We start from the raw sequence: 27,287 nt of genomic DNA, 5'->3' as shown, positions 1-27,287 counted from the left end.
AATTATGCACACCATTTGAGCGGTCTGAACGCAAATATCAGCGCACTAAGTAGTACGAATGGCCCTGCGGAGCAGTATCGCCAGTAGTTTCCAACAGCGCGACCTTGATGCGGCCCAATCGGCTTCGATCGCAGCGCCGCTACAGTATTATTCCACGTTGGGCGCCTCACTGCAAAGCATGCGACGCCCAAGCCACTCGTCCCACTCGACCGTATTCTAATACTCTCCACTCTAAATGTAGTACACTCTATTATTAGTCTTGCTTTGGCTACAAAGCAGCATAACGGCTTCGTTAATGTAAGGATTACTTCTATAACAAATAAAAATGCAATGTATTGCATTAAATGTCTTCAAACATTTGAGTAATTGTAAAAATAATATTTTATTGTTGCAATTCTTACAGATTGAGTATTATGTTTTTAGTGGTATCAACTGCTGCAGCAGGCGAGCACATGCCTTTCGGACACAGTGCGGACGCTCTGTTAAAACTGATTCTTCGTCCGCAGCTCCGCTAACTCTGAGCGGGAACGCGAGAACGGAGCTAGCAGAACCGTCAAAAATGTTCTGCTAAAACTGTCTAGTGAAGCCGAACAGTCCCGAAAGACAGACCCCATACAAATAAACGGATGCGACAGCTTAGGTTAAAGCAGACGTGACTTCATAGGTGAACGTTTCCGTGCTCCTCCCGAAGGCGTTTGCTATGCGTTGTAGTTTTTTGCGTTCAATTTCTACGCAAGACACTTGGAGGCTATTTAACTTCAACGGTGCGATACCATTGTCGAAACGAATTAAGACTAACGAAAAATGTAAATCACTCGCACCGTTATCTGCATACTTACGTGCAGTGATAGCTCCGCCCCCAACTGCCAAGTTTTTCAATTACGGTCGCTGCAGTGGTTTTCAGCCGAACCACATCTACGATAAGGCGTAGATGTGGTTTACAGCCACATCTACGCCTTCATTCGACAGTTCGTTAGCCTTGACTAGTACTTTATTGTGCAAAGAGCACAGAAAGAGGGCGCAAGGGAAACGAGAGAAAGAGTAGAGACGGCCGTAGCTTATTTTGCGTCAGAGATGGCGTGCAGCTAGCAATGAGCTTCGCCATGCTTAGTTGAAGCTAGTATTAAATGCAGACATTAGGAAAAAAAAAAGCCGTGCCAGGTAAACAAATCTAATTTGCCAGGTTTTTACACACAAGGTGTCCCAGATAAAGATTAAGGCTTTTCAGAAATCCAGATAAAGTTAAAGATATAAATACCAAAATTTTTGCAGTATAAATTAAATAATTGTCTAATAAAAAATACGGTAAGCAATGTGCAAACGTAAAGGTGTTATTTCAATCATTTTAGAAAATTGTTCAGGGATAAAATCCTGCTTTATGTAAATAATAAATATAATCAACAAATAGAGAGATCTCCTACGTGCCATGAATGGCAAAAATATAACATAAGGCAACAAATATACATTGTGAACAGGTACAGACTGGATGTTTCGGAGTCAGTTACTCATACATCAGCCTTGTTTCTATACAGGGTGTCCCAGCTAAATGTAGCCAATGTTTTAAAAATGACGGAGTGTGCTAGGAGGCTCAAACCAACTCAGTGGTGTTGAGGATCGCGTGTCCTAGTCTGCTGTATTTTATTCTTTTCATTTTGCAAAGTCAATAATTTAGTATAAACTAATTGCCTAACTTTTTAATTAGGAGCTTCACCAAGAAAGTGTCAATACGAAAGTTGTAGATCACATTTAAAAATGGCCGACAGAAGTGTTTGCAACTAAGTGCCATTGATGGAGGTTCTTGTAATTGCCGTTAAAGAAAGCCCACGAAATACAAAAACAAGCGCGTCATAGCACCATTATTTCAGCGCTCCCAATCGACCGATCAAGAAACTAAATCCGCATATCTGTACAACAGTTCCAGGACGGGCTTGGCGTTTCCGGTGACCTCAAGGTACGCGCCAGCAACTATCGCTAGTAAGATAGGATCGCGAACGAATAGAAGAACTTGAAAATTGCATTTTCCTCCCGATTAAAGAGTTCTGCCCTCAACATTTACTCAAGACCAAACTTCATTTTTAAAATTTTTTCTTGCCTTGTGTGTTCGGGCTTCATTCTACAAGTGGAGCGAATTATATGTTTATCCACGTCACCATGAAGCACGAGACACCTTCATCACCGCCGTTCGCTCTGTGTGTCCGATTGCAACAGGGCACGCGAGTGAGTCTCGAAAAAAGCATGCAAACAATGTCATTTACTGGTCGGTCATCTGAGGGCGCTGAAATAGTGGCGCTATCACGCGTTTGTTTTTCTATTTCGTGCACTTTCTTTAATGACAATTAGAAGAAGCTCCATCGATGCCACTTAGTTGCAAACACTTCAGGCGGCCATTTTTAAATGTGATCTACAACTTTCGTATTGACACTTTCTTGGTCAAGCCAATATTTAAAAAGTTAGGCAATTTTTTACTAGTAATTAATTTACTTCGAAAAACGAAAAAAAATATCACACACTAGGACACGCGATCCTCAACACCACTGAGTTGGTTTGAGCCTCCTAGCACACTCCGTCGTGTTTAAAGCATTGGCTACATTTAGCTGGGACACCCTGTATACAGGGATCACTGTACGTCAATATGAAATGTTCATGCAAGATGCTGGGATTGCGTCTAACAAAGTCTGTGTAGTCGGAAGTCACGTATTGATGCAGCGGTCGGAGGGAAAGGGCTGAGAAAGAAGGAACTGCGAAGTGTCTGAGTGCCAAGCGTCACACTAGCAAAAACGGGTGGTCTTGGGACGGACGAGAAGCGAGGACACCGAAACTAGATAAGAGCCCACATGGGTTATTCACTGCCAACATATGACGATCAGTCGATAGAAATGGCTATTAAGGGTGACACACGGCCCTATATTTACTTTGGGACGCGTCGAGCCCAATTGAGATTGAATTTCTTGGTCGTGATTGGCTCCTTTAAGCAATCTACAGGAGGGAGCCATTTGTTATCGAAAAAAAAAAAGCGGGGAAAAAGGTCGTGCAAGCTTAGGCACAGCTAACGTGTCAATCCTCAAGTCTTACTGGCTGCTACTGCTAAGTATTAACTTCGTTGCTGCTAGGTCTTAACTTGCTTTAACTTAACTACACATGTAGGGCGGGAAGATATTCTTGAGCAATCATTTTCGGAGGTACCTTTCCTTTCGCGACATTTCACATTACCAGCGCTGGATGCGTCGGCGGCTACGAGCGACAGCGTTCCTGGCATGCCACAAACGCAGACAGGCAGGCAGGCAGGCAGACAGGCAGGCACGAGCCGTGTCTGTGTCGGGCGAAGCGAGCTGCACCTCTGCCGGCGGTTACTGGCAACGCGAGGTGACGTCATCGATACTGCTTCGGCGCATGCGCGGCTAGGCAACACCGGCGGTGTCGGCAGCACCTCTGTGTGTTGCCTCGTTGTTGCTGCTACAATTTGCTTCTCTATCTCGCTTCCATTTTCTCTTTCCCTCTCCCAAGCATTGCGCGCGCCTGCTCTCCATCCCTCTCCTTAACATCCCATGTCAAGGCAACATGTGCACGGCATGGAGAGGAGGCGAGGCACACGCCGCTCCGCGAGGTGGTTGCTAGGCAATGCAATGACGTCATAGCTCGGTGAGGTTTTGCGACAGCAGGCGCCATCTTTTACAGTTAGCTAGAAGCAAGGGAAACGTCTTCACTGTTAAAATTACCTACTGATGCGGCTAAATCGCGATCGAAAATGGTCTTGTGACGCTGGTATTACATGCAGCCTGACACATGACGCGCAACTCGCAGAACAAGTGCCCTTATGCTGGTATGATGCTTATCCATAAAGGCTGGTTTGCTTCCGTACTGGGTCCAGTCCAACCTTATGTTGACATCAACGTGCACGAGGAGCACCACAATCTCTTATTTCGGGCGACGCATTGTCAATGGTAGACAACTCTGCAGCAGGAGCAACATTCGCATGCAAAAATAAACTTTTGTGCGTGTGACACAGGATTGTAGAAGCAAATCCATAAATTCTAGCTTTTCACAATCTCGGGAAATTGTCTTTGATGTGCGGAGGTTTGGATAAGCTTCACATAGGCACATAGATTATAGATATATAGTCCAATTATAGATATATTGAACTATTTTGCGATCCCCTTCGATTTTTATATATGTGGGTTAAACTATATAGTGCTGCTGTTTAAGTATTCATGTGTTGCTTGGTCTTACATAATTCCTGTTATGTTCTTCTATCATGCACATGCTGTATCTTGTCTCCAGAGTGCTGAAATTCATGACAGCCGTGAGCTGTTTGTTCTCTTTCCAATAGTGAAGTGGGTCACTGAGCGAACAGCGTTCAAGTGTTCACAAGCTCAATTTCATACCAACAAATTTATTACTGCCATGGTGCGAGAACCGTGAGCCACGCCCAGCTAGTATTTAGAGTATACAAACATAAAACAAATGATATCAACCAATATTGCTGCACAGGAAGCTTGCCATCACAGCTGGCACAAGTGCAATTCGAAAGCCTTTCTGGAAACAGAAAAACCGGACAGAAAGATTACTCCAGCTTCTCGTACAATTATCTTTTGAACAGTTGACACATTTGCTTGCCTCAGTCAAAATTAAACTTCAGATCAATATTCCACCGAGGTTCATGCTGCTTGGAGGAGATAGATGTACCCATTTAAAATGAATTTTAAGGACCATGTTCTACTCAGTGTTTAGATAAATTTTTATTTTAAACATGGAAATTATGTTTTAATGCACGTACAATGCAAGTTATTTAAATTTACAAACAACAGATTTTAAGTCTTTAACACTAATCGCAAGTTTAACCTTCAACACTTCTTTCTGGCTTACCTGCTAGCACCTTAGGATAAAAAGCTCGATATATATTGTGTTGTTCTTGAAGAGGTCAAACACAACCTAGTCCAGGCTGACCGAACTCTTTTTAAACAATACCAACTTGAATTTTCATTTACAAAAAAGCTAAAACACTGTATTTTGTATCCCAAGAGTTCCTTTGATGGTCACATTTATTACATTAAATAGCAAGATGGTCACTGACGATTTTTCAGGAACAGAATGCTGTTATAAATTTCTTTCTCTGTGGCTACAAGGAGACCATTCCTCAAGCGATTGAGAGCCATCACATGTTAACTGTGAGCATGACATGCGACTCCCTACACAGCCGTCAAAACAGGATTTGGTGCTAGGCACTGGAAATAATTTCATCATGACACTGGGTGAAATACATTCTTCCGTTGTGCACTAGGATAAATACACATAGTAAAGCAACAAAAATACTTTAAAGCCACTTTCAGAACAAAGATACTATGAGTTCTTTATAGTCCTCACATATTTTTGGTGTCTCTCCAAGTCTGAATATCCATTCAGAAACTGTTTACATAAAATTAATAATCAATAATTTTAGGGACCCATAAATATTCTAAGACATGTAAGGCCTTTAAAATGTGGTTTTCAGACTAAAGGCTTTTCAAGTTATTCAAACATTCGTATGAGCTCTGTATCAGTCAAAGATGGAACAGCAGTGGTGACAAAATTGCCAGTGTCTTAGTTGAACCAATGTAGGAATGGAAAAAAAAAATAAGACTGAAGAACTGGCTCACATATGTATTAAATTGCTTACGAATAAGTCATCACAAAGGCACTCAATGGCAACAAGACATAAAACTTACATACACAAAAGGCAATAAAAATGTGGGATGAACAGAACAGATCACATCTTTTCATGCCCAAAGAACATAAACTGTAAGTACCAGTCACACACATGAAAGAAAATTCCCAAAGGTGCACGCACTAACAAAAGCTATTATACATCCTGCAAATCCTATACAGTGAGGTTGCAAATATAGCATTCCTCATCTACTAGTGATAAGAATGTAGGCAGAGAAAGTAGGGAACAAAAGTGTAGCCCCCCAATAATGAACCTCTCACACCAGCCCCAAGGCACAATACTAAATGCACAACCTCTTTCAAGAAAAATACAATCGCCATGTTACTGATGGGAGCTGAATATGAAATGTCTTATTCGCCTCCTGCTGCAATGGTCTAAATGTCAGAAAGTACTACGCTCTATCTCAGTAGTTCCTTGCAGCACTGTGGAAACATGAATTCTTGACCAATCCCCTTGAGATGTGCTCATACGTGCTGTGTTGTCTGCTCAGCGTCTGCTTGGCAACCTGTCGGTACATTCTCCATGGCTAATATTGCGGCGCCATCTGCTAATTCTTCACCAGTGCTAATATTGTGGCGCCATCTGCTAACTAGAAATCAAATCATTTTACAGCGCAGCGCTGTATCTGTAGTCCTAGCAACGTGAAACCAAACAGGCGATCTCAATAATTACGACAAAACATACCAAACCATTGACCTCGGCTTGAGATGAGACTTAGCAATGACAGATTTGGCCCCTTGTTTCTTGCTGACAGGGCATAGAGCCAGTAAAAAGCGCGAATTCGTATCGAAGCCGGTGGTTGGCGGTTTATGGATGCTGCCATGTTTCTATAAGTGATCACGGTTAGTGTGCCTATTACGGTTACTGGAAGTAACTGCCACAGTAATTCTCGGTATACGACGTGCATAAGGAATGCCCATAACATGCCACGTATCGCTGTGGCGTATCATGTAGGGAGCAAAAACCATATTCTCTAGTGCAGCCAATAATGCCTAAAACTACATACTGCTGTGGAAGGATATTGCCTGTGTACGCCTCGTACCTTTGGCAGTGCTGAAAGGTACTTGTGAGACGGAGTATAACACCTAAAAGTCTTCCAGCACCGCAAGCTCCTCAATGACGAAGCAGCATTTGTGTTCCTATAGGCGTCAAGGACAGCTTATGAAACATTGCACGATATGACTCAATAAAGGTCCACATGCCAGCAAAATGTCCTTGCAAAATGTCCTCAAACAATCCACAGCATAAAAAAAAGAGAGTATCAGATACCATGACAGTTTGAATCAATGGATCTTGGTTCTTCAGCTTGAGAACACCTTAATTCATTTAGATATACACAAATTGATTGTGTGGAAAAATCATTGCTATGAATGAGGTACTACCTGGTATGGAAGCAGAAGACTATAATTTAAAATCATTTTTCTATGAATCCATGCTCACTAAAGTGATAAATTAGTGTTTTCACGTGTCTCCTTTAGAAACAATCAGAAAATGACAAAATGACATAAACAGGTTCTTCAATGAGTGCACCCATAAGCTCTTGACGACTTGGAAATACTCTATAGCTTCAAAAGAGGCACCCCCATACTGGTTGTACCCGAATCCTTCCTATACCTGAGAAGATTAAAGGGGTCCTGAAAGACTTTTCTAACTCAACATAGAATGACCTCACTATTAAATTACATTTCCTCAATGACAAAAATTTTTTTCCAGATCCTTCAAGCACATGCGAAGTTAGACGTAGTAATTGCACCAATGAGTGGCTTTCTCTCTCTTTTTTTTTTGTCTTCCCTAGTGCCTTGCAAAACATTGAGTGTCTTGGTGGCGAGAGGGCTCGATGCAGCATCCCAAAACAGCCACGTTAGACAACACTACTCAACACGCACAGCTATGCAACTGTTGTTTGTAGACAGGCCGAGCAAAGATGGAGATTGCAGATGAAGATATATATACAGGGTGTTTCAGCGAACACTTTCAAAAATTCTTAAAGCTTGCCTGTGGGAGATAGCACGATTCTAGTTCCTGAGCTGGTCTACTCGAAGAGGCAGACATTACTTGCACAAGAAATTGAACTGCATAATCGAATAATTAACAGAAACTCATTACTTAAGTTTTTAACTAATTGCCTGATGGCCCATATTGCAATTTACAAATTGTAGCCAAGGGGTTCTCAAGGCGGATCCACTTGGAACAAATTCTTGTGATGACACCAGTTTCGAGATATTAATTTCACCGCATTTCACCGCAATTATTTTTAAAACTCGTTCATTAGAGGAGATGGAATTGAAATGTGAGGTTACCATGTTGCTAGGAGGCAAGCTTCACTGCTAACATAAGCACTCCCCTTTACCTCCTACTAGTGTCTGCAAGTCCCATTTCTTTCTAGCCTTCTCCGATACCCAAGACGAGAAACGATATCACATATATGAATCATGAGCCCCCAGGTTCCTTTTTTTCGCTTGTTTGCCGTGTTTTTATAAGAAGGAACCACCACTTAAACACAAAAATTAAATTATGTGGTTTTACGTGCTAAAACCACAATCTGATTATGAGGCACGCCGTAGTGGGGGACTCTGGAAATTTGGACCACCTGGAGTTCTTTAACATGCACCTAAATCTCAGTACACGGGTGTTTTTGCACTTCGCCCCCACTGAAATGCGGCCGCCGTGCTCAGGAGCCCAACAAAGGGATCCACCACTGTCAGAAATGGCACAGACTCCAATTTCATCGTCCCTGCCAATAGCTTCATTGCGTGGAAAGTACGGCTAGTCTTGTTGCATAAAGCAGATTCCAAAAAGTCAGCTTTGCCGCAGTACAATAATGTTATGCGATCAAATATATGCAATGTATTGCAGTGAAGCATACCAAGAGTGGAAAGGGGCCACTGAAACAATAATAATAAATGATACATGCACGCACCCACCATTTCCTGTTGTAGTACGAGCGCCGAGACCCCAAATAAGTGTACTGGCGGCCTTCAGAGCAATTTCAGATGTCATTGTAGAAACTTGGATTTGGGCCCTTCAGGGCAGCAAAAGCAACAGATTTGTTTGTTTTTTTTTTTTTTTTCAGACTAGTACACAATTTTTCGGACATTTTTGCGGTCCCTAGGGAGTCCAAACAAGGGAACACTGACTGTAATTTGTGAGGCCTTTATATGTGTGCTTTTGAGTCCCCACCGAAATGCGGGGCCTCCTTCAGAGGAAGGGCACACAGGCTTTCATTTAAAATTTGAGCTGTTTTCGTTATATGGAATGGTTTCATAGTTTGCTGAATAAATGTCACTGCGCCACCAATCCACCATGTTTGCTCGTTAACAATGCCCGAACCTGGTGAGGGGCCTTTCACCTGACAAGAATGTTCATTTAGGCAGCAGTATACTTGAAGGAGACCAACAAGTCCTGATTACTTGCCTAACATTCAGAATTTATCTTGACTATCTCAATGCAAAGAGCAGTGTTTTGAAGGCAAAGTTGAGGGATGACCGCTTCTCAATTTGTTATGCCTGTACATGAAAGGATACCTTTCATAAATGCAAGCAAAATCAGCGCATTCTCCCTGCATATTGTTAGATTATGCCGAAACATCTTGTGAAGTGGCTTGACAGTTAAACAAATAAATACATATCAACACTTGCTTCCTGATGCACCACAATGCCATGCAGCATACTGCGCAGGTATATAGATTCATAATTTGACTCTGCCTAATACATGATGCACACCTACAGGGCTGGTGACTTACTCAGTGCAGTCACGGTGCTGTGTTTTCATATGTTTCTTCAAGGTATCAGAATGCGGAAAGGACTTGGAGCAGAAGGTGCAGCTGTATGGTCGCTCGCCCGAGTGGATGCGTAGGTGAACGGTAAGATGGCCGCTCTTCACAAAAGCCTTAGGGCATGAGGGGCACTGATATGGTCGCACACCTGAGTGGACACGTTGGTGAACATTCAGATGGCTCTTATCCACAAAAGTCCGAGTGCAGGAGGGGCAATGATATGGCCGCACGCCTAAGTGGGTGCGCAAATGAACATTTAGAACGTTTTTGTGTGAGAAGCTCTGAGGGCACAAATGGCATTCATACGGCCGCTCACCAGTATGGACACGCAGGTGTGTGTTAAGTGCGCCCTTTTGTGAGAAGCTCAGAGAGCATGATAGGCACTGATATGGCTTCTCGCCTGTGTGAACGCGTAAATGCCTAGCCAGGAGGCATCTGCGTGGGACACTGTAAGCGCAGAAAGGGCATTGAAAGGGCAGCTTTCTGGTATGGGCCTTAACGTGTGCTTTCAGATCAGACAGTTTTCCTGTTTCATAGTCACAATGATCACAGTGGTGGAGGTGTCCTTGCTGCGATTTGTCATCCTCGGTAGTTGTTGGACAGGATGAATGTTTTGACCCTGCGCAATGAAAACCAAATTGCACTTAATAGCAAAATCGGAATGCACAGATGCTAGTGCTAATGAAAAAAAGCTCATAAAAAGGGTATTCAATGGGAAAAAATAAATAAACGTCCAAGTGCTATCACTCAACTTTTATGGAGCACCCAACAGAATGAAATGAAAAATATAGTGGTAGTAGGAGAGAGAAGAATTGGGTTTTTAACGAAGACTTGCAGTGAGGTTATTTCTATATATACAAGAAGATGGCATGGGTCAAACCACAGTGGAAAAATAGACACGTGTCTCGACGGCACCATCTGCGTGCAGAGTGAGCGGACAACAATTCTGTTCACGCTTCCTCCCTGTGTCGACAGGAGCGCTACAGTGCTGGAGGACCATCATGTTCTGTCTGCTAGCGGCGGGAGGCCCTGTGCTAACATATTTTGCTACAGAACAGCCTTATAACGCGCAATGTTACTTTTTCCATGGCACTACTCACTCTTGCCGCTTCTGTATTACTTCTTGCCATGGTATTTGCGAAGAAAAAGTGAATATGCAACTAGGAAACACCTAATGAACTCTCTATGATCTTGATTTGCAGTATGGTCATGCATCGTCAAACAATGTCGTAGTTGGTGTTTTCAGCAACTTTTCCCTCCGTGCTTGTTTAGATGTGCTTGTGATGCGTCTCAGGTGAAAACTGCGGCACTGTAGCCTCGACTGTGCGTTTATATGCAGGCACTGACAGAGAAGCACTCAGCTGAGCAGGCAATCAATGCAGTGCGGACATTTTGGTTTAGATGTACAAGACCTTTGAAGTTTCTATTTGTGAGTGCAGCTCCTTTTTACGCATTGCTTTGGTCACAAACAATTGTTATAGTATTACTCTAGCTACCCAGTGCATCATTCAAACATATCCTGTTGGGAAATCTCTGTGCAGTCTTGTTTGTTTATTGAATTTTCAAGATTGCATTTTATTCTTCCAGTGCATGCATTTCGAACAATGCGTTCAAATTAATAATTTGAGAATGCACCAGGTGCTCAGGGTATGCTATCTCAATACTGAGTGTTGCGAGATGTTACTTAGTGAAAAAAAATGATGCGGTTCCCAAGCACAGTGACAGTCTATGTAAACGAAGCTTTCTGTGCTGTTTGCTTTGACTGACAGTAATTAGAGGTGACGTGGCTTAATTTCTTCAGCGTTTAGTGCAATAAGAGAGTAGTGAGTTGATAATGTTACCTTGTGTGCAAAACTGCAGTTTGTCTGCATAGTACTCAGAACACACAGGAAGACGCGTTTGCTTGATGCGTTATTGTGTGCCATTGTTTATGCAGGGCTGAGCATTGCCACTGCTTCACATGGCACATCACATCACAGTAGAAGTGTTGGCAGAATTAAGGGGCTGTAAGTGTCAAAACCACAATCTAATTATGAGACATGCCGTAGTGGCGGACTCCAGAATATTTTTGCTACCCTGGTGCTCTTGAATAACGTGCACATAAATGTAAGTGCATGAACGTTTTGCATTTCACTCCCATTGAAATCCGGCTGCCACAGTGGGGATTGAACCTGCGATGTTGGGCAGTGCTATAGCTGTAGAGCTACCACGGTGGGCACAGAAGTGTTGATTTGACGTGCGACCGCTTCTGTAGGGTAGCTTTCGCTTTAAACAGCATAAGTACAATGTTAGTGACAACAAGCAGCACAATTCAAGGAGCCAATTTGCCAGCGTCACAATGAATCATGCTGAAACCACCTTTCTGTGCTTTGTCCCATGTGTGCCCGTGAAGTCGTATCGGAAAGCTCTGAAACTGTGGCCTAGTACCCCCAGAAATTATTTATTTGTGGCTCCCCCAGTAATCTATAGTCTCTACAGGGGACTTGCACGAGTTGCGAAGCACATTTAGGTTTGTATAGTGCTACTAAGTTTAAATATTTAGGAGGACATACCTAAGCTTGGTTCCCAAAGGCTCACAAGAAGCTTAGACGGGTAAACGGTCAAATATGGGACAATTTACTAGCGATTCTTTTATGCATGCACATGGCAGAGGATCCCCGCACACCGCACTAGGTGCTGTGGTTGACTCCCCAATGTTCCACGACCAAAAAAATATCATTGGCGCAGCAGCGTCGTTGAGACACCTAGTCTATTCTTCCACTGTCGCTCAAACAGACTCCTAAGAAAGAAGGCTCCTCGAAGGAGTGCACCTATTAGATCCAACAGGCAGCAAAAATGTGATTCCATAATAATTCAATTCTGGGGTTTTATGTGGCAAAACCACCATCTGAATATGAGGTACGCTGTAGTAGGGGACTGAGCATTTTTTTTTTACCAATTAGGGATCTTTAACCTGCACCCAATGCACAGGAAACGAGCATTTTCAGATTTTGCCCCCTTCAAAATCTGGCTGCCAGGGCCGAGATTTTACCCCACGACTTCCGTGCTTAGCAGTGCAACACCATAGCTGCTAAGCCACTACAGCGAGGTATGCGAGATGAATACAAAAGACGTCTTATCATGCCCCCAGAAAATAGGGAAGATGCCAGGCTCACAGATGAATAAACATTCATAAACACACAGCCACTAAAGAAGCGATCACACATTCTTCAAATGCTACATAGTGAGGATGAGAATACAGCATTCTTCGTCTACTAGAAATACACAAAGTAGGCAGAGTAAGTGGAGAACAACAGTGTTATCAAGGATAAACATCTACCAGTCACATAACACAACATTAAGCGTAGAGCCTTTTTCAAAAGTAAAAGCCATTATGTTATTGATGACAAATGAATACAAAATGTCTAGTCGGCTTGCTGCTGTGTTTGTCAAAGGATCAAAGAGTATTCACTCACCACAGCATTCCAGTACGAAGAATTCCTCAAATACATAGCAGCGCTCGTGCTCCTACTGGCTCTTTTTCTTTGACAAAGGCTGTACATACAATATCTTATGAAACTTTGCACATTATGATTAATATGACAATAAAGTTCCATCATGCTACTACAATGTCATCGCACAATCCACAGCGAGAAAGAAAGGGAGCATTAGATACCACGAAGGTATGAATCTATGAATCCGCTGTTCTTCAGCTTGAGAGTATCTGAATTCATTTAAATACATACGACAGGAGAACAGTACCCTGGCGTTGAAGAACAGGAGAATCATTAGAAAACCTCCAGAAAAAGTGACAGAGAAAAGGAAGTTAACCTTCCGCAAAAGCAAGGCATCGAATGAACACCTAGAATGATCCTAAATGACAAGACAATAAAATTCCATGGGTAAATATTCAATAGAAGAAACATTACGGGTATCATTCAGAATGAATTCTGCAATAGCATTTCCATGAACAAAGTTCCACAGTGTATTGAACCAGAGGACCCATGATTGTCGGTATAAAGTCAAAGGGCGATAACACCGTCTCTGCGCGCCGGATGCTGTATGTGCAAGGGTGAGCCGACGATCACGGCTCAATCTCGCGCATGCAAGGGAGGAAAGGAAGGACGAAGCACGCCGTCTTCTGTTGCGTGCATGTCACCGGAGGACGGCATCAACGAAGACAGGGGGGGGAGGGGGGGAGGCATACTTTAAAGCAATCTACAGCACCAAGGCCACTTTGTTCGCGGCTGCGATTTCTCACGCCAGCATTTTGACAGCGAATGACTGCACGGTCATCGATTATGATGTGTTCACCTTTGCCTATGCGCGCTGACACCATGCTTGTTAATTTGGTTCGTAAGCGAATGTTTACAAGTTTATATGGCCGATAAAACTACTATCCTTACTTTGTGTAGCCGTCTACTAATTTGCTATCATAATCGATGCTTTGCCTTCCGGGCGAAACTGCAACTTTTTTGGGTACCTACACCATGCAAGCCGAATTGGTCAGGTCACCGAACTTCTTCCAAGTCACAACACGTAAGATAAAACTAATTCAATAGGCCCTGTAGAACTCATGCAGCAGTCTACTGTACAAAAGATTCTGTATCCGCAATATTAAAGCGCGAATCACGTGCACTGCCTCAGAACTTGACAGCACTTGCACTCACCAGCGAGGGTTCAACACGTTCACGCTGCATTTTTAGGTACCAGTTTCCGCGGGATTGACGCATCTTTTGCAGTTTCGTGGAAAAGTGAGGTATTGCTACTTCATCAGTGTGTTTCTGAAGCAAACGACGACTGGTAGCTCTCTGGAAAACGTAGAATCGCAGCACCTCCAAACGGTGCATAGCGTGAACCACCGGAACGTGGTTGGATTGGGTAAGTCGTGGGCTTCCCGCTAAGGCTTTCTTTGTTGAAAATTTACTGGCGCCATAGCCGCCTTCATCTTAAACTTCACTTGAATGAGGGGCCCCGCGCGAGCCCAGCTGGCGCTTGTCGCATCGAAGTCTGGAGACCCTACCGCAGCTGCGCGAAGCTTTGACAGACGTTTCACTCTGCTGCATCTATTTATGATACTACGTGGCAGAAACTTTATTATTATTCCCCACTAATCATTAGTAAATAAAATGAAGCAAGAGCTGCGGAAACATTAGAGAGTAATAGCTTAGCGGGTTTACGGGCCAGCAGAACGAGCAAGCGAGCGGAGACGGCAGCGAAGCGCCGCACAGAGGAAGAGTTTTAGTTCAGCAATCTCTCGCTCGGTTGAACTGAGTAAAGTAGCGCTTTGCTGCGCCAACTGTCAAACAAGGTTGGAGTTAGCGTCAGTTTGCGGCGAATTGCTCCACTTCAGGTTCTCGATCCCGATCATCCACTTAAAAATGCTGCCGCAGGGCCTCGTTGCTGAAACCTCTCACAGTATACAGAGGTCCTCTTCAGTGGTAAAACACATCCGAGGCTTTTTCGCCTGCAGGCGAGCAAGTGCCGCGTTTGAATACGACGCCAACGACAACGACGCCGCTGTTCGTGCGAGTGGTGGTTGCCAGTGCTCCATAATTCATGCATGAAGAGTCATGTACATATACCCCTGAGTGAGATCGCAACATTTCAGTCACGTATTATTGCCAGTATCTTGCTGCAACAGTAAATATAAATTAAGTCTTCATCGACAAGTTTGACAACTACTAATATATCATACAGGGGCGTAGCCAGAAACTTTTTTTCGGGGGTGGGGTTCACCGGCCCGACCGAGGGGGGGGGGGGGGCAAGCTTTTGCTTTCCTCTACTTCACGTGATCGATAATAAATATCGGTAGTTTAAGCAGACTTTATGCATGTATATCAAAGACATGGGACCGCCCCCCCCCCCCCCTCGCGTGTGCGTGTGCTTGTGAAGAAATTAATGGTGAATTCCATTGGCAGATTCGGAGCACTTCCGGTAGCAGTTTTTCTGCTCCACGCGGAGCAAGTCTGTTCCATTGGCAGATTGAGAGTGCTCCCTCTATGTTTCATTGGCAGATCTGGAGCAGCTCCGCCGCGAAATCCACTCCACGGAGCAGCTCTCTTTACTCCGCGAAACGCGGCGGATTCGACCGGAAGTTGCAAGCGCCCGGCGCGTGCGCAGAACGTGGCGCACCGCGTGACCGACGTTACGCGCTGCGCGGGCAAGCCCGGGCGTGCTCTGTCGCAGCTCGGAAGCAATCATGAGTGGTGCATCGCAGCGTCAGCTCGCGCTTTTACTGCTTGCGGAGAGCGACGATTCTAGCTCTAGTTCCGAATCGACCAGTGAGGACTCAAGCGATGAAGAAGCTAGAATATACGAAAAGGTTTTCGACGTCATGTTTCGGCCGCCGGAGAAGAAAGCGAAAGTTGCGAGTTTTGTCGACGACGTCGTTCTGCAGTACTCGGATGAAGAGGTAACAATTGACGCATATACCTTTCGGAAATTCGCATTTTAACACTCTTTGCTTTTGCTGGTGAAATGCAGTTCCGGAGGCACTTCAGGCTGCCTCGACGTGTTGCCAATGAATTGATAACAGGCTTCGCTTCTTCTCCCGACACACAACCACGGCGGCAAGGCGGCGAAGTCTGCCGATACGCACATTTTGAGCTTCATTTGGTGAGTATGTGAATTGTTATTGCTGCCTCTCTTTGAATTCGTCCCGCGAAATCGTGAATTAAAGAGTGCCGCCCGATCGCCTTACTACGCAGGTATGCAGCCAACAAAACATGCATGCGGGATGTGGCCGACAGGTTCGACCTGGCTGAAAGTACAGTACACAGGATACTCCAAAGAGTGGCGGACTACCTGTGTACGCTGGGTCTAACTGTCCTCACATTTCCCGATGACCTGGAGAAGCTTTCCAGAGATTTCGAGAATGTATGTTCACCTAACTTTTAATGCCTGCAAATAGATTGACGAACTGTTGATCCTTTTCTGCAGGTTTCCGGTGTGCCAGGTGTTGTTGGGTGCATTGACGGCTCTTACATCCGCATCCAATGCCCTGAAAAGAAAATAGCTTCGACCTACGTCAACAGGCACCACTTCCTCTCGATGACACTACAGGCTGTGTGCGACAACAAGAGGCGATTCAGTGACGTGCTCGTGGGAAGTTCGAGTAAAATACACGACTCCCGCGTGTTTCGTATGTCCTCGCTTGCCAAGAAACTACCAGGCATATGTCAAGGTGACAGATACCACCTCCTAGGTGACGCAGCATATCCTGTAAGGCCGTATTTGCTTACCCCTTACAGAGATTATGGAACATTAACAAAAGAAAAGAAAAAATTCAATGCAAAATTCTCGGCAACCCGCGTGCTGATTGAAAACTCATTTGGGATCCTCAAGAAACGATTCCGCCAGCTTATGTATCTGGAGCTGCGGACTGTGCCTTGGCTCAATACTTTCATACTTGCTTGTTGCATCTTGCATAATCTGTGCATCGACACAGGCGACGAACTGCTCGATGACAGTGATGAAGAGCCTGGCGATGTGCAATGGTCCAAGCGCACAGACAGCAATGCATGCCAAGATGATACTGAAGAAGACTCAGCGCTGCTTAAGCTCGGAGAATTGAAGCGAGATAAAGTGTTTGCGAAAATGTTTGGGCGACAATAAAAAAATCCACAAGAGACTTTTGCTGCTTTCATGGCATGCCAGTTCCAGCAGCATAGCTGCAGTGCTTCGTTGATATAGGCACTTGTCCTGTGGAAAAAAAAAAAAACTAGCCTTGCTGATTTCATTCGTGTGTACAATCTGATCGCTTCTTTTGATATTCATTTCCACCCTCGTTACTTTCGTTTTTATTTTTCTATATCTATATGGCTGTGCAAATACTGTGTATGAATGTATATACCGCATTACGTGTGAAACTCGCAAGTTTATATGGAAGTGAACAAACAAATGCTTAATAAAATCAGTTTATTTATTTTCTCTTTCACTCGTCGCAGTTATTCCAAGGAGACGGCTCAGCATTGCCATTTTCTCCTTGTGCTGTCTCGCCTTCTCTTCCCGGCTTTCTTCTTTCTGCTTTTTTCTTTCCTCGTGTCGTGCTGCTCTCTGTGCTTCCTTCTGCGCATGCAGCTCCTTCATTTCTTCAAGAAAAAATTTCATATCTTGCAGTCTTGATGTGGAAACACGCGGGGACCTGGTTTTTTGTCTTTCAGCGGTGTTTGTCTGCCCTGTCGATGAACTACTCTGAGTACTCTGCGAGCTTTGAGATTCTTCAAATTCCGGCGTCTCCTCCGCCTCCTCTGACGAACTATAACTACCTTTTTTGCTGGACACACTCCCAGTATCTCTTCTAGACACAACGCCGTAGCCATCTCGCAACTCCTCTGGTTCAACGCTGTCGTCTAGAGCAGCTATCTTGGCCAGCTCCTCGTCGTATGGCACATCGCTGGGAGAATTTCCCGACTTCTTATTTTGGGTAGTTGCAGACGTTTTGCGCCTAATTACAGTCTTAAAGCGACTGCAGCATTGTTCTCCGGTCCTCGTTATGCCCATTGTTTTATTGAGGTTTTCCGCGATGCGGCCAAACATTTCCTTTTTATTTCTAAATTTCTTCATGGGTCCCACCTGGGGGAAATATTGCTCATAATAATCAAGCACCAATTTCGTTTCGCCCTCCGTCCATTCGCAAGCTGCACCTGAAAAAGTTAAAACCGCAATTAGATACGTCATATGAAAATTAGCGGTAAATGGGCTTACTGCGGCGGCTGGTCCTCTGGCTTGGTCCCGTGGCTCCATGCTGCGGTAGATCGTCCACACTGCTTCCAGGATCTGAGACTGAAAATTGACATTGAAAATGGATGAGAATGAGGGCTTGGCTGTACAGCGCTGAGCCACCGCGGCAGGAGAGACGACACCGTGACGGCTGCAATCGCAAAACGGCTTCCGTGCCGAGAAACTGCGAATTCACCGCACTAACGCCACTCTTCTTTTTAATGTTAATAATTCAGCAGTTTAGTAGGAACCTGAAGAACGTGAACGAATTTGATCGAACGTGAACGACAAAGAATACAGCATCCTTTTTTTAACAAACTCTATTTTTCACTGGGATATCAAGCAAGGTAACCGACTCATGAATATTCATTATTGCATCGGCTGTTTTTGCAGGCACCTGCAAATAAAATAACAAAATGGCTTGCGCAAGAGTATTGTTACCAGCGAATTACAGGGTACACATCCAAGGAAAGAAAATAAAACTTAAATTATGGCGTTAGATCATGTTTCTAGCTGTTATTCAACAAACAACGTAAAAGGGGCTTAAATGTAAGATAAGACGCATCCGTGCTACCGTTCCACAAACTTCACACACACTGTGGCAAAAAGCAATGAGAAACATTGCGTCAGCCCGTGCACAGCAGGCCACGTGTACGGAACGTTTTTAACGATAGCCAAATCCACTCACCTTCCGCGTCGGTACGTGCCCGGTTCACCATCGACAAGAGGAGGACACTTGCACGCGGTGTGACTTCCATCGGAACACAGGAAGCAAAAATTCAAAAAGGAAGCAAAAATTCAAAACGGAACTTCTTTTCACGTACACCTCGCGCGCGAGTTCATGCCGAACAGGTTGGGGAAAACAGCGCGAAACGCAAGGAATGCTGGGCGCTTCCGGAAGCGGATGTGCGCTAGCGCCCCCTGCAATTTGCTCCGGAGGGAGCGCCTGTGTTCCATTGGCAGATTTCCTTCGGTTACCCTCCGCCGGAGTGGAGTGCTCCGGCGCAGAGTTCGTCGGCCACTCCGAATCTGCCATTGGAATTCACCATAAGTAAAAAGTAAAGTAAGCTCAGTAAACACAGTAAGTACGACAGGTACAGTGGGCTTTTGGAGCAACGGTCTTTCATCGTGCCACTGAATGGACCAGTCTTCGAAAATGCATCATTGAGACGACCCGTGCGATCGGAGAAGACATCATTAATTGTTAATATCCGTTAAGCGTAGATGGTGTCGTCCTCGTAGGGGCGAAGTGCGTTTCACAAGTTAAGGACGGCTATACGCGTGGAAATGCACGTGTGACCAGGCTATACCTACTCCCATAGCAATAGCTTGTTCGCTGCGTCTTTGCGCTAGAAAAATTAAATACGCGCAAAAACGCGTAAGGCTTTTTTTTTTTTTTGAAGCTTTCGTCGCCCTGCTCCCTCATACGAGAGGGTTGCATTTCCTGCGGCAAGTGCATGGGCCGCTGTGTCTTCCGCTGTCTGCGAGCGTGCAGCCGTCATTTGCCTTTACGTCAACAGATTCAGAATTGTACAGAATATTTCACCACACAGCATAGATATGGCATGTGTACGCATCTTAAGTAGTGCGTGCAACTCATTTCTGCTTCACTTACGCCAGTGCAAACAGGAAGCGGCCTTGTACCTCACAGAATCTCGACTGATTGGTGTACTAGTGATGCAGGAATGAACTCCGGTCTTGTTCAGTGCATAGTGCAGATAATCAATTTCTCAGGAAGCGTGAACTCCGACGAGAACTATCAGCGCCTGCAACAAGAGTTTACTTAAGCTGTACTGCGCACAGCAGTAATTCATGCATGCTTGTCGGCTGTCTGTTTCGTGCATTCTGTTGCGAGTCGGTGGAATTTCACTGCTGTCATCAACCCCTTCGTATGTACATTGCTGGTTTGGGATTCCACAACAAAACAGCAACTACCAGCCTTCCGTAATTGCTGGTTTGGGATTCAACAACACAACAGTAATTACCAGCCTTCCGTAGGGGCGCAATCGCAAACAAGAGACGTTTCTCGCGCAGACTACGTTCGCACTTGGGAAGCGGCAAGCGGGCGGAAAGGCCAAAGCGGCTGGAAAATTTTTTCCGCGCTTGTCCAAGTTGTTCACATTTGTTTTGCTACCGTCGCGGCCACCGCTGCCGTTTCCGTCCAGATCCATCTCTTCTGCGTACGTTTGTCGGCGTGGTCGCGCTCATTATCGCATTATTTCGAGTGGTATGTTCATTCTTTGACCCACATAGCGTCATCAAAAGTGATCATTTTACGCAACTTAGCGTGTCATCTGCGACCTTCGGTAAATTCCTCGTTGGCGTTCCGTAATTCTCCTCACACGGGCGCGGTAGCACTGAGTCACAGGTTGGTGCCTAGGCGTGATAATATTTCTTTAATAGCTTTTATTTACAAGTTGTAATAACATTTCATCATTTCGTATTGTCGGCGCCTCCAGGACACCAAAGGGGCAACGGGAACACCACAGCTAAAACCCGGGCTGGCCCTTGTGTTGGGGCTCGCCAAAGCCTGCGCGTCCTACGTGAGACCTACGCTCCCAATCTATCATCGCGACGAGAAAAGCACCCCGCGACTTCTGGAACATACTGTACACGTGCGAGGAGAATTATGGAGCACCAACGAAGAATCTGCCTAACTATTGTCTGCCGTGGAAGTGGAAGAAGAAATGGCTTTTATACTTCTATCTACTTGTTTTCTAGAAATGGACAATGAATAAACGGAAGACTGCGGACACCTCGGAAACGGCGGTGGTGGGTTCACCTGGCTTTGCAAAAGCGCGAGAAGTTGGGTCACGCCAAGGCTTCGTTGCCGCACCTCCGGTCGCGCGACGTTGAATACTATCGCGAGTATTGCTGACAGTATGTTTTAGTGCCACTCTTGTCGTAGAGCAAGGGCTGGTTCTTGATAGCGTTGATCAGCATTACAGCCTACACTTTTGGTGCCATGTTAAATTTTACGACCAGTTGTTTACATGCTAGTATAGCTTCTAGTGAAGCAGAACGACTTTCCGCCGCGTTTCCGCTTCGCCATGGCGAAAAAATCGGCCCGAGACCGATTTGGCTCGCTGCCTGTTTTTCTGCCTGTTTTTCCGCCTAGGCGGGCGGATTTTTGCAAGATTTTGCCGCTTCCGACAGCTTCGAGACCAAGTGTGAACGTAGCCTAAGATCCTGCGCGAGCGCGGCCTAACCGGCACCTGAAGAGACGCGGCGGAAATGTATACTGGATATTTCGACCACCTGGGGTCTTTAACGTGCACCTAAATCTAAGTAAACGGGCCTCGAGCGTTTTCGCCGTCATCTAAAATGTGGCTGCCGCATTTGTTGCTTCATTTGTTGAGCATTTGTTGCTTCAGAATGCGGCCACCACATTCTCGCCCAAAACTTCACAGAGTGTCAAAGCCTTGACAAACACCGTGACAGTTTTTTCCATATGCAGACATGATTCGCTGTAAATTACCAACCCAAACGGAAGCACCCAGGAATGAAATTGTGATAGTAGCACCGGTTTCATGAATTATGTCAGCGCAAAGCGACGAGAACTAAGGGTGGGTAAGTGGGGGGGGGGGGTTGCGGAACAAACTTGGGGGGGGGGTTTGAACCCCCCCAACCCCCCCCCCTGGCTACGCCCCTGATATCACATAAACAATTGCAGTATGTAGGTTTGAATCAAGCATTTTTGTGCCCAATTTAACTAAGCACAATTAAGGTTACTGCATGATGGTCTTTCGGAAATATCAGGTACACTATATGTGTGCAAAAAGAAAGACTTGGCTGTTAATTATAAGCATCAAACAGTTGTATTACCATATTCCAGCTATAGACTTAGTTGTGCTGTTTATGTTTCATCTGCCAGCTGGCAACTGCTATATTAAAACAATGTTGGCCTAAGTTTAAAGGGAAACACGGAATGAAAAAGAGTAGTTTATGCCTATCACAGCTATATATATATATATATACAGGGTGTTTCAGCGAACACTTTCAAAAATTCTTAAAGGTTGCCTGTGGCAGATAGCCCAATTCTAGTTCATGGGCTGGTCTACTCGAAGAGGCGGACATTACTTGCAGAAGAAATTGAAATGCATAATCGAATGATTAACAAAAAGCACTAATTAAATGTTTAACTAATTACCTGATGGCCCATATTGCAATTTAAAAGTTGTAGCCATGGAGTTAACCAGGCGGATCCACTTGGAACGAATGCTTGCGATGGCACCAGTTTCGTTATATTAATTCCCGAACTTTGCGGAGAAATGCATTGGCGTTCCAGTTAGTTTCTTAACAAAATGTCGCTTTATGCATTGAAGCACAAAATTAACTGGAACGTCAATGCATTTCTCCGGAAAGTTCGGGAATTAATATCTCGAAACTGGTGTCATGCTGAGAATTAATTACAAGTGGATCCGCCTTGCGAACTCCACGGCTACAATTTGTAAATTGCAATATGGGCTATCAGGTAATTAGTTAAAAACTTAATTAGTGAATTTTTGTTGCTTAGTCGATTATGCATTTCAATTTTTCGTGCAAGTAATGTCCGCCCCTCCGAGTAGACCGGCTCATTAACTAGAATTGGGCTATCTGCCACAGGCAAGCTTAAATAAATTTTGAAAGTGTTCGCTGAAACACCCTGTATATATATATATATATATATATATATATATATATATAGTGCAATCTCGATGATACGAATCTCACGGGGTCACGAAAAATATTCGTATTAGCCGAAATTCGTATCATCGCAACACAATTAAAACTACCTAAATTAAGGGGGGACGCGGGGATCAGATCGCTAAAATCGCGAGAGAAAGCTATTTTTGAAAACCACGCGATTCGGTATCTTCAACGCCTAATCTACGCTATATCAAATTGTTTTCGCTGAAAACACACTAAAAAGGCCGAAAAAGATTAATTCATCAGTGCGCAGGGCGAGAAAACAGCTTTACATCACGCAAAAACACCGCAGTTCACGGACACATATCTCGTATTTCCCGCCACGAGCGCCGCCATCTTGGTATCGTTCGAAAGCTCAAAGTTTCGCAGTTCCGCTAGAGTGGTGCACTCTAGTTCCGCTTCTCAATTCGTCCGTCGTGGCCATCTTGTAACAAACGCACAAACACAAAAGAAGGGCGGGTCTGCGATAGGTACACACGGGCCCTCCGATGAAAGCAAGCCTCCGATTGGCTGCCGTGCTGAAAGGCGTCTTTCCATTGGTTGCTGCTGTGGCAGGTTGCAAGATGGCAACCGCAGTTGTCTGCTTCGTAAACCACGCCAGCGTCTTCACTTGCCACGCAGAATTCGGATTACTGAGAGGTCGCAGGTTAATGATGGATCGTCGCTCGTTGGAGAAGAAATTTTGGACGAAGCACGCCTTCCGAATACGGAAGCGCAAGCCTCCCACGGCACGAAAAACACGGCAATTAGCGGGAGATGCGAAGGAGCACCCGACTGAACGTGCCGCGCTACCTTGCACCATGGATTACGTGTCGCGCTATCTTGCACCGCGCGATTCCAGCAGCGACACCGACAATCGCCCTGTGCCATCGGCACCGATAACGCGGTCGACGGAAGACGCGCCAATGGAGGCTCCCGCGCCTCGGCGTACGGCCGCGCGAATCAGCCAAGATCGTATCTCGGTAGACATTGCTCACTGCGACTAGGCAAAATGGCGCAAACACAAAAAACGCGGCCCGAAGCACAGCAGCCACTCCGCCCGATGACACGCGGGAAAGGAGGAAAAGCACAAAAGCAACAAAAGCGCCACCGCTTCAAACTCTTCGCGCCCAGTCGCGGCCTCCACGCTGTCCGGCGTAGTAAGTGGTTCGTATGGAAAGGGAAAGGTTGGCACTATCTTCTGCAGCCCTTGAGGGAGCACGGCTCAGCGCTAGCGTCCGCGCCTCCGCACCAAAAGAGAAAGGGACAAAGCGCGTGACTGCGCACTGTTCTATTTCGCGGCCTTCGGTGGGGCGGCGTTTATTCGTATCAACCGAAGTGGGTCGAAAATCGATTTGTAAGAACCGTTCTCTAGCATGTTGCAAAGTAATGGGACTCGGCCAGGACCACAGAAAAATTCGTATCATCCGGAAATTCGTATTAGCCGTGATCGCATGATCGAGATTCCACTGTATATACTGTATACCATTTTGCCTATACCAGTGGCAGATTCAGGTGGTAGGCCCTGGAAGTTTGTCTTCCCCCGAGACATGTCGGCACTAATTCTGACACACGACTCTGTATCTGGTATGTGAAAAATCTCTGCCCCCAACCCTTGTTCTCTTTTTGGAGGAGGGCCGCTCTTGATGCTATCTATCATTGATACACTCTTGGCCCACATCATTTCATAATCAAGGCATGTAAGGCCACAGTACTTTATGAGATGCACCTCTAAGATCATACATATACGGAATTCTACAAGCCTGAGCTCATGCTTAATCATTCTTCTGATCAACTGTTAATTTTTAGACTCACATCCTTTCCTCTTGCATGACAGTCGTCTCTGCTGTATTGGTGCTGCTCCCTCATGTATGTATACCAATACATTATCTTAGTCAATTTCTTCTTGATCATTGAATGCAATCTTTGCCACCTTAGGCATGTGCTGGATGTCATTTTTTTAAGAGGTACTATCTTCACATTCTGCCTCCACCTCATCCACCTTAGCATCCTCAATTCAGCCTCCTCTCTATCCCGACTTCTAGATGACTTTATTAAAATTGTTTCGGTTCCATACAGTATTGCTGGTCATGTATTGTAGCGCACAAATGTTTGTGTTTATTTGTGATGTTCTTCTTCCTTAGTTCCAAAACACGCACTTGTCTTTTTTAATATCCCAGCATATGTTTTAGTGTGTGCAGTTCAGACACGATTCTTGAGAAGCTCTACCTGACTGTTACAAGTATATGACGTATAATTACTAAGCACAGGAGGCAGATCCAAACTTTTGCAAACTGGTACTTACCACAAATCTAATCATACTTTAGGATTTTTTTTTTTTTATTTGCTTGGGTTGTCACACAGCATAACGTCAATATGCCTCAGGATTGTAGAGGTGGATGCCGAGTACATGTACGAAAGGGTGGAGGGGGAGGCTTTAGCATAACCACTGGTAAAGGAAGTATTATTTGTAGGGGGAGGACGAATATTCAAAGTTTTGAATATGAATTAAATATTACATGCTAACTATCTGTATTGTTACAGGAAGGAAGAAGCGTACAAGTATTTACAGATGGGTATTAATGGCTGCGTAGAGAGGCAAAAACCAAAATTTTCTTCGTCGTCTCCCAGGCCACCAACCATGTCTTCTTTCCACATTACAGACTGTGACATTACCCCCGTCAAAAGAAGCACCTTATTGGTGCGACTCACTAGTTCCGGTGGCACTTTTGATTACGTAAAACTAGCCAAATATTTCGTAATACCCCAGTGTTAAAGTTGTTAGAGCTCTCTGTCTGCTAACAAAGTACAGACAAACCTAGTTAATACGTAGTCGGCCAGGAACGACGTTTAGGCACGCACTAAACGATGTACGAATTAACTAGCAATGCCAGTTTAGCGGCTACTTACCGGCTGGAAAAGAACTATGTCACGATACTCTAAAACACACGCACTCAGACAGGCTTTATTTGCGGGTAGGCAGCAAAAAAGCGGTAATTTTCACTTGCCGCCGAGGCGGTCTTGCCACAACAGCAGCATCTTCGAAGCCGATAAGGCCGCAAACCAGTTTGTCCATAACGCCCCGCTTACTAACTACATTAAAAAGCACGGTGTAACGCATGCTTAGGTAAACATTAACACAATTCGCTCGATGACCGTGGAAATTTGCTTTCAAAACACGTGAGTGAGGAGGCGCGGCAGCAGCAGCAAGCGTGCTGCTTATTGCTTTCACGTGAATTAGACGTCGAAAGCACATCGCATACGAAGCTACCGGCACTAGTTGCATTTTGTCTGCAGATAGCTTTGACGATAAGGCCCGTGGGATCACGCGCTTTTCCCACGCCGCAAATCGCTTTCTAGATACGGAGCCCGCACGGCTGCCGCTGAAATAAACCCCTCCCTTTCTGGCCTCCCCTGCCCATGCCTCGCGCACAACAGAAGAAGGGCGCTTCCGCCCTGCCTTTTTCCCTCGCGCGCGCGAGATTGAGTCAGCTGACCCTCGCAAGCTCTCACTCACACTAACAGCGTACGGCGTGCGGTGACGATGTTGCCGTGTTTGGACTTTATACGGAACCTCAAAGCGATGTACAAGATAACGGCAGAAATGTGCTTCTGCGCAGTTACTACTTGAATTCGACGGCGAAAAGGAATTCGCACCTCCTACCGGCGGCTTCTTCGCGATACCGGGAGCTGATCTCGAAGGCTATGCTTTTGTACGCGGCAATCAACAACAACTGTATGAGCAGGAAATACATCATGGTGGCCATGTTTAAGGTTCACAATCGCTGGCGGTTGTCGTCCGGGCGTCGCAACTCGAGAATCGAACGTCTGCGCGCATGAGATATTACCGGTTTTGTGCCTGTGCGTGTAGATAAGAAACAAAAATAGTATGCACTAACCGTTTGGTGGGGAGTGAGCGACTACGGCTTAAACGATCAGCCAATACATGGGGTTCAATGGGTGCCGAGTGGGGGTGTAGAAAAACACGAATAAACGCGGGCGGACGAGCACTGCGAGAAAAAGAAGAAGTTGGAACGATGAGCTCTCTGTCTGGTTTCTTCGCGTCTCATTAGTTTCCTACATTTTGGTGCCAAAACCTCCGTGCGGACTCGTTACCTTCATCGCACGTCTCCAAGGACCTTCTACTCTATCGCTTCGCGCTGCGGGCGGCGAGGACTGCCTGGATAACGCATCGTTCATGATCGGCGCGGAGACCAGACATCTATCAAGAGCTAGTCTGATGGATCGCCTCAAGACCAAGCGATCGGCTCGACGAGCACAGAATACGAAGATTCTGCAGGAAGCTCGGTTGCTGCTTACAGATGCTACCGTGGACAAGCCCAAGCTTTCAGGTATTTTTGACCGTCTATCTGCTAGCAACAACGAACTCTCGAAACTTAACGATGCACTCGAAGAGCACATTGCCGACGATGAGCTCGA

General features: G+C 45.2%; 4 protein-coding genes across 5 annotated transcripts in view; 2 read left to right on the top strand and 2 right to left on the bottom strand.

The window, feature by feature from the left end:
• The window catches only part of LOC119454348 (zinc finger protein 135-like), a 267,008-nt gene that overhangs the window by 137,708 nt on the left and 102,013 nt on the right, over positions 1-27,287 (top strand). The window lies entirely within an intron of this gene.
• Positions 1-27,287, bottom strand: part of LOC119453730 (gastrula zinc finger protein XlCGF49.1-like) — a 219,249-nt gene that overhangs the window by 176,119 nt on the left and 15,843 nt on the right. The gene's annotated exons all lie outside the window — the stretch shown is intronic.
• On the top strand, positions 15,747-17,072 carry LOC125945961 (uncharacterized). Of its 2 annotated transcripts, XM_049668383.1 has the most exons (4): positions 15,747-15,870; positions 15,942-16,073; positions 16,166-16,334; positions 16,398-17,072. In XM_049668383.1, the coding sequence occupies exons 3-4, from the start codon at positions 16,188-16,190 to the stop codon at positions 17,070-17,072; spliced, it is 822 nt and encodes a 273-aa protein (XP_049524340.1). In that variant the 5' UTR covers positions 15,747-15,870; positions 15,942-16,073; positions 16,166-16,187. The 2 variants fall into 2 exon arrangements, with proteins under 2 accessions (XP_049524340.1, XP_049524341.1); XM_049668384.1 differs by lacking the exons at positions 15,747-15,870; positions 15,942-16,073 and having other exon boundaries at positions 16,159-16,334.
• Positions 17,376-19,226, bottom strand: LOC125945960 (translation initiation factor IF-2-like). Its single transcript, XM_049668382.1, has 3 exons — positions 18,868-19,226; positions 18,165-18,242; positions 17,376-18,103 (listed from the first exon to the last, which is right to left on the bottom strand). Exons 1-3 carry the CDS (start codon positions 18,935-18,937, stop codon positions 17,376-17,378), a joined length of 876 nt encoding a protein of 291 aa, XP_049524339.1. The 5' UTR covers positions 18,938-19,226.

The sequence above is a fragment of the Dermacentor silvarum genome, chromosome 5 (genome assembly GCF_013339745.2).
Source record: "Dermacentor silvarum isolate Dsil-2018 chromosome 5, BIME_Dsil_1.4, whole genome shotgun sequence".
In the NCBI taxonomy this organism is placed as follows: Eukaryota; Metazoa; Arthropoda; class Arachnida; order Ixodida; family Ixodidae; genus Dermacentor; species Dermacentor silvarum.
The sequence above is the reverse complement of the archived record's forward strand: the minus strand, read 5'-3'. Positions and strand labels throughout refer to the sequence as shown.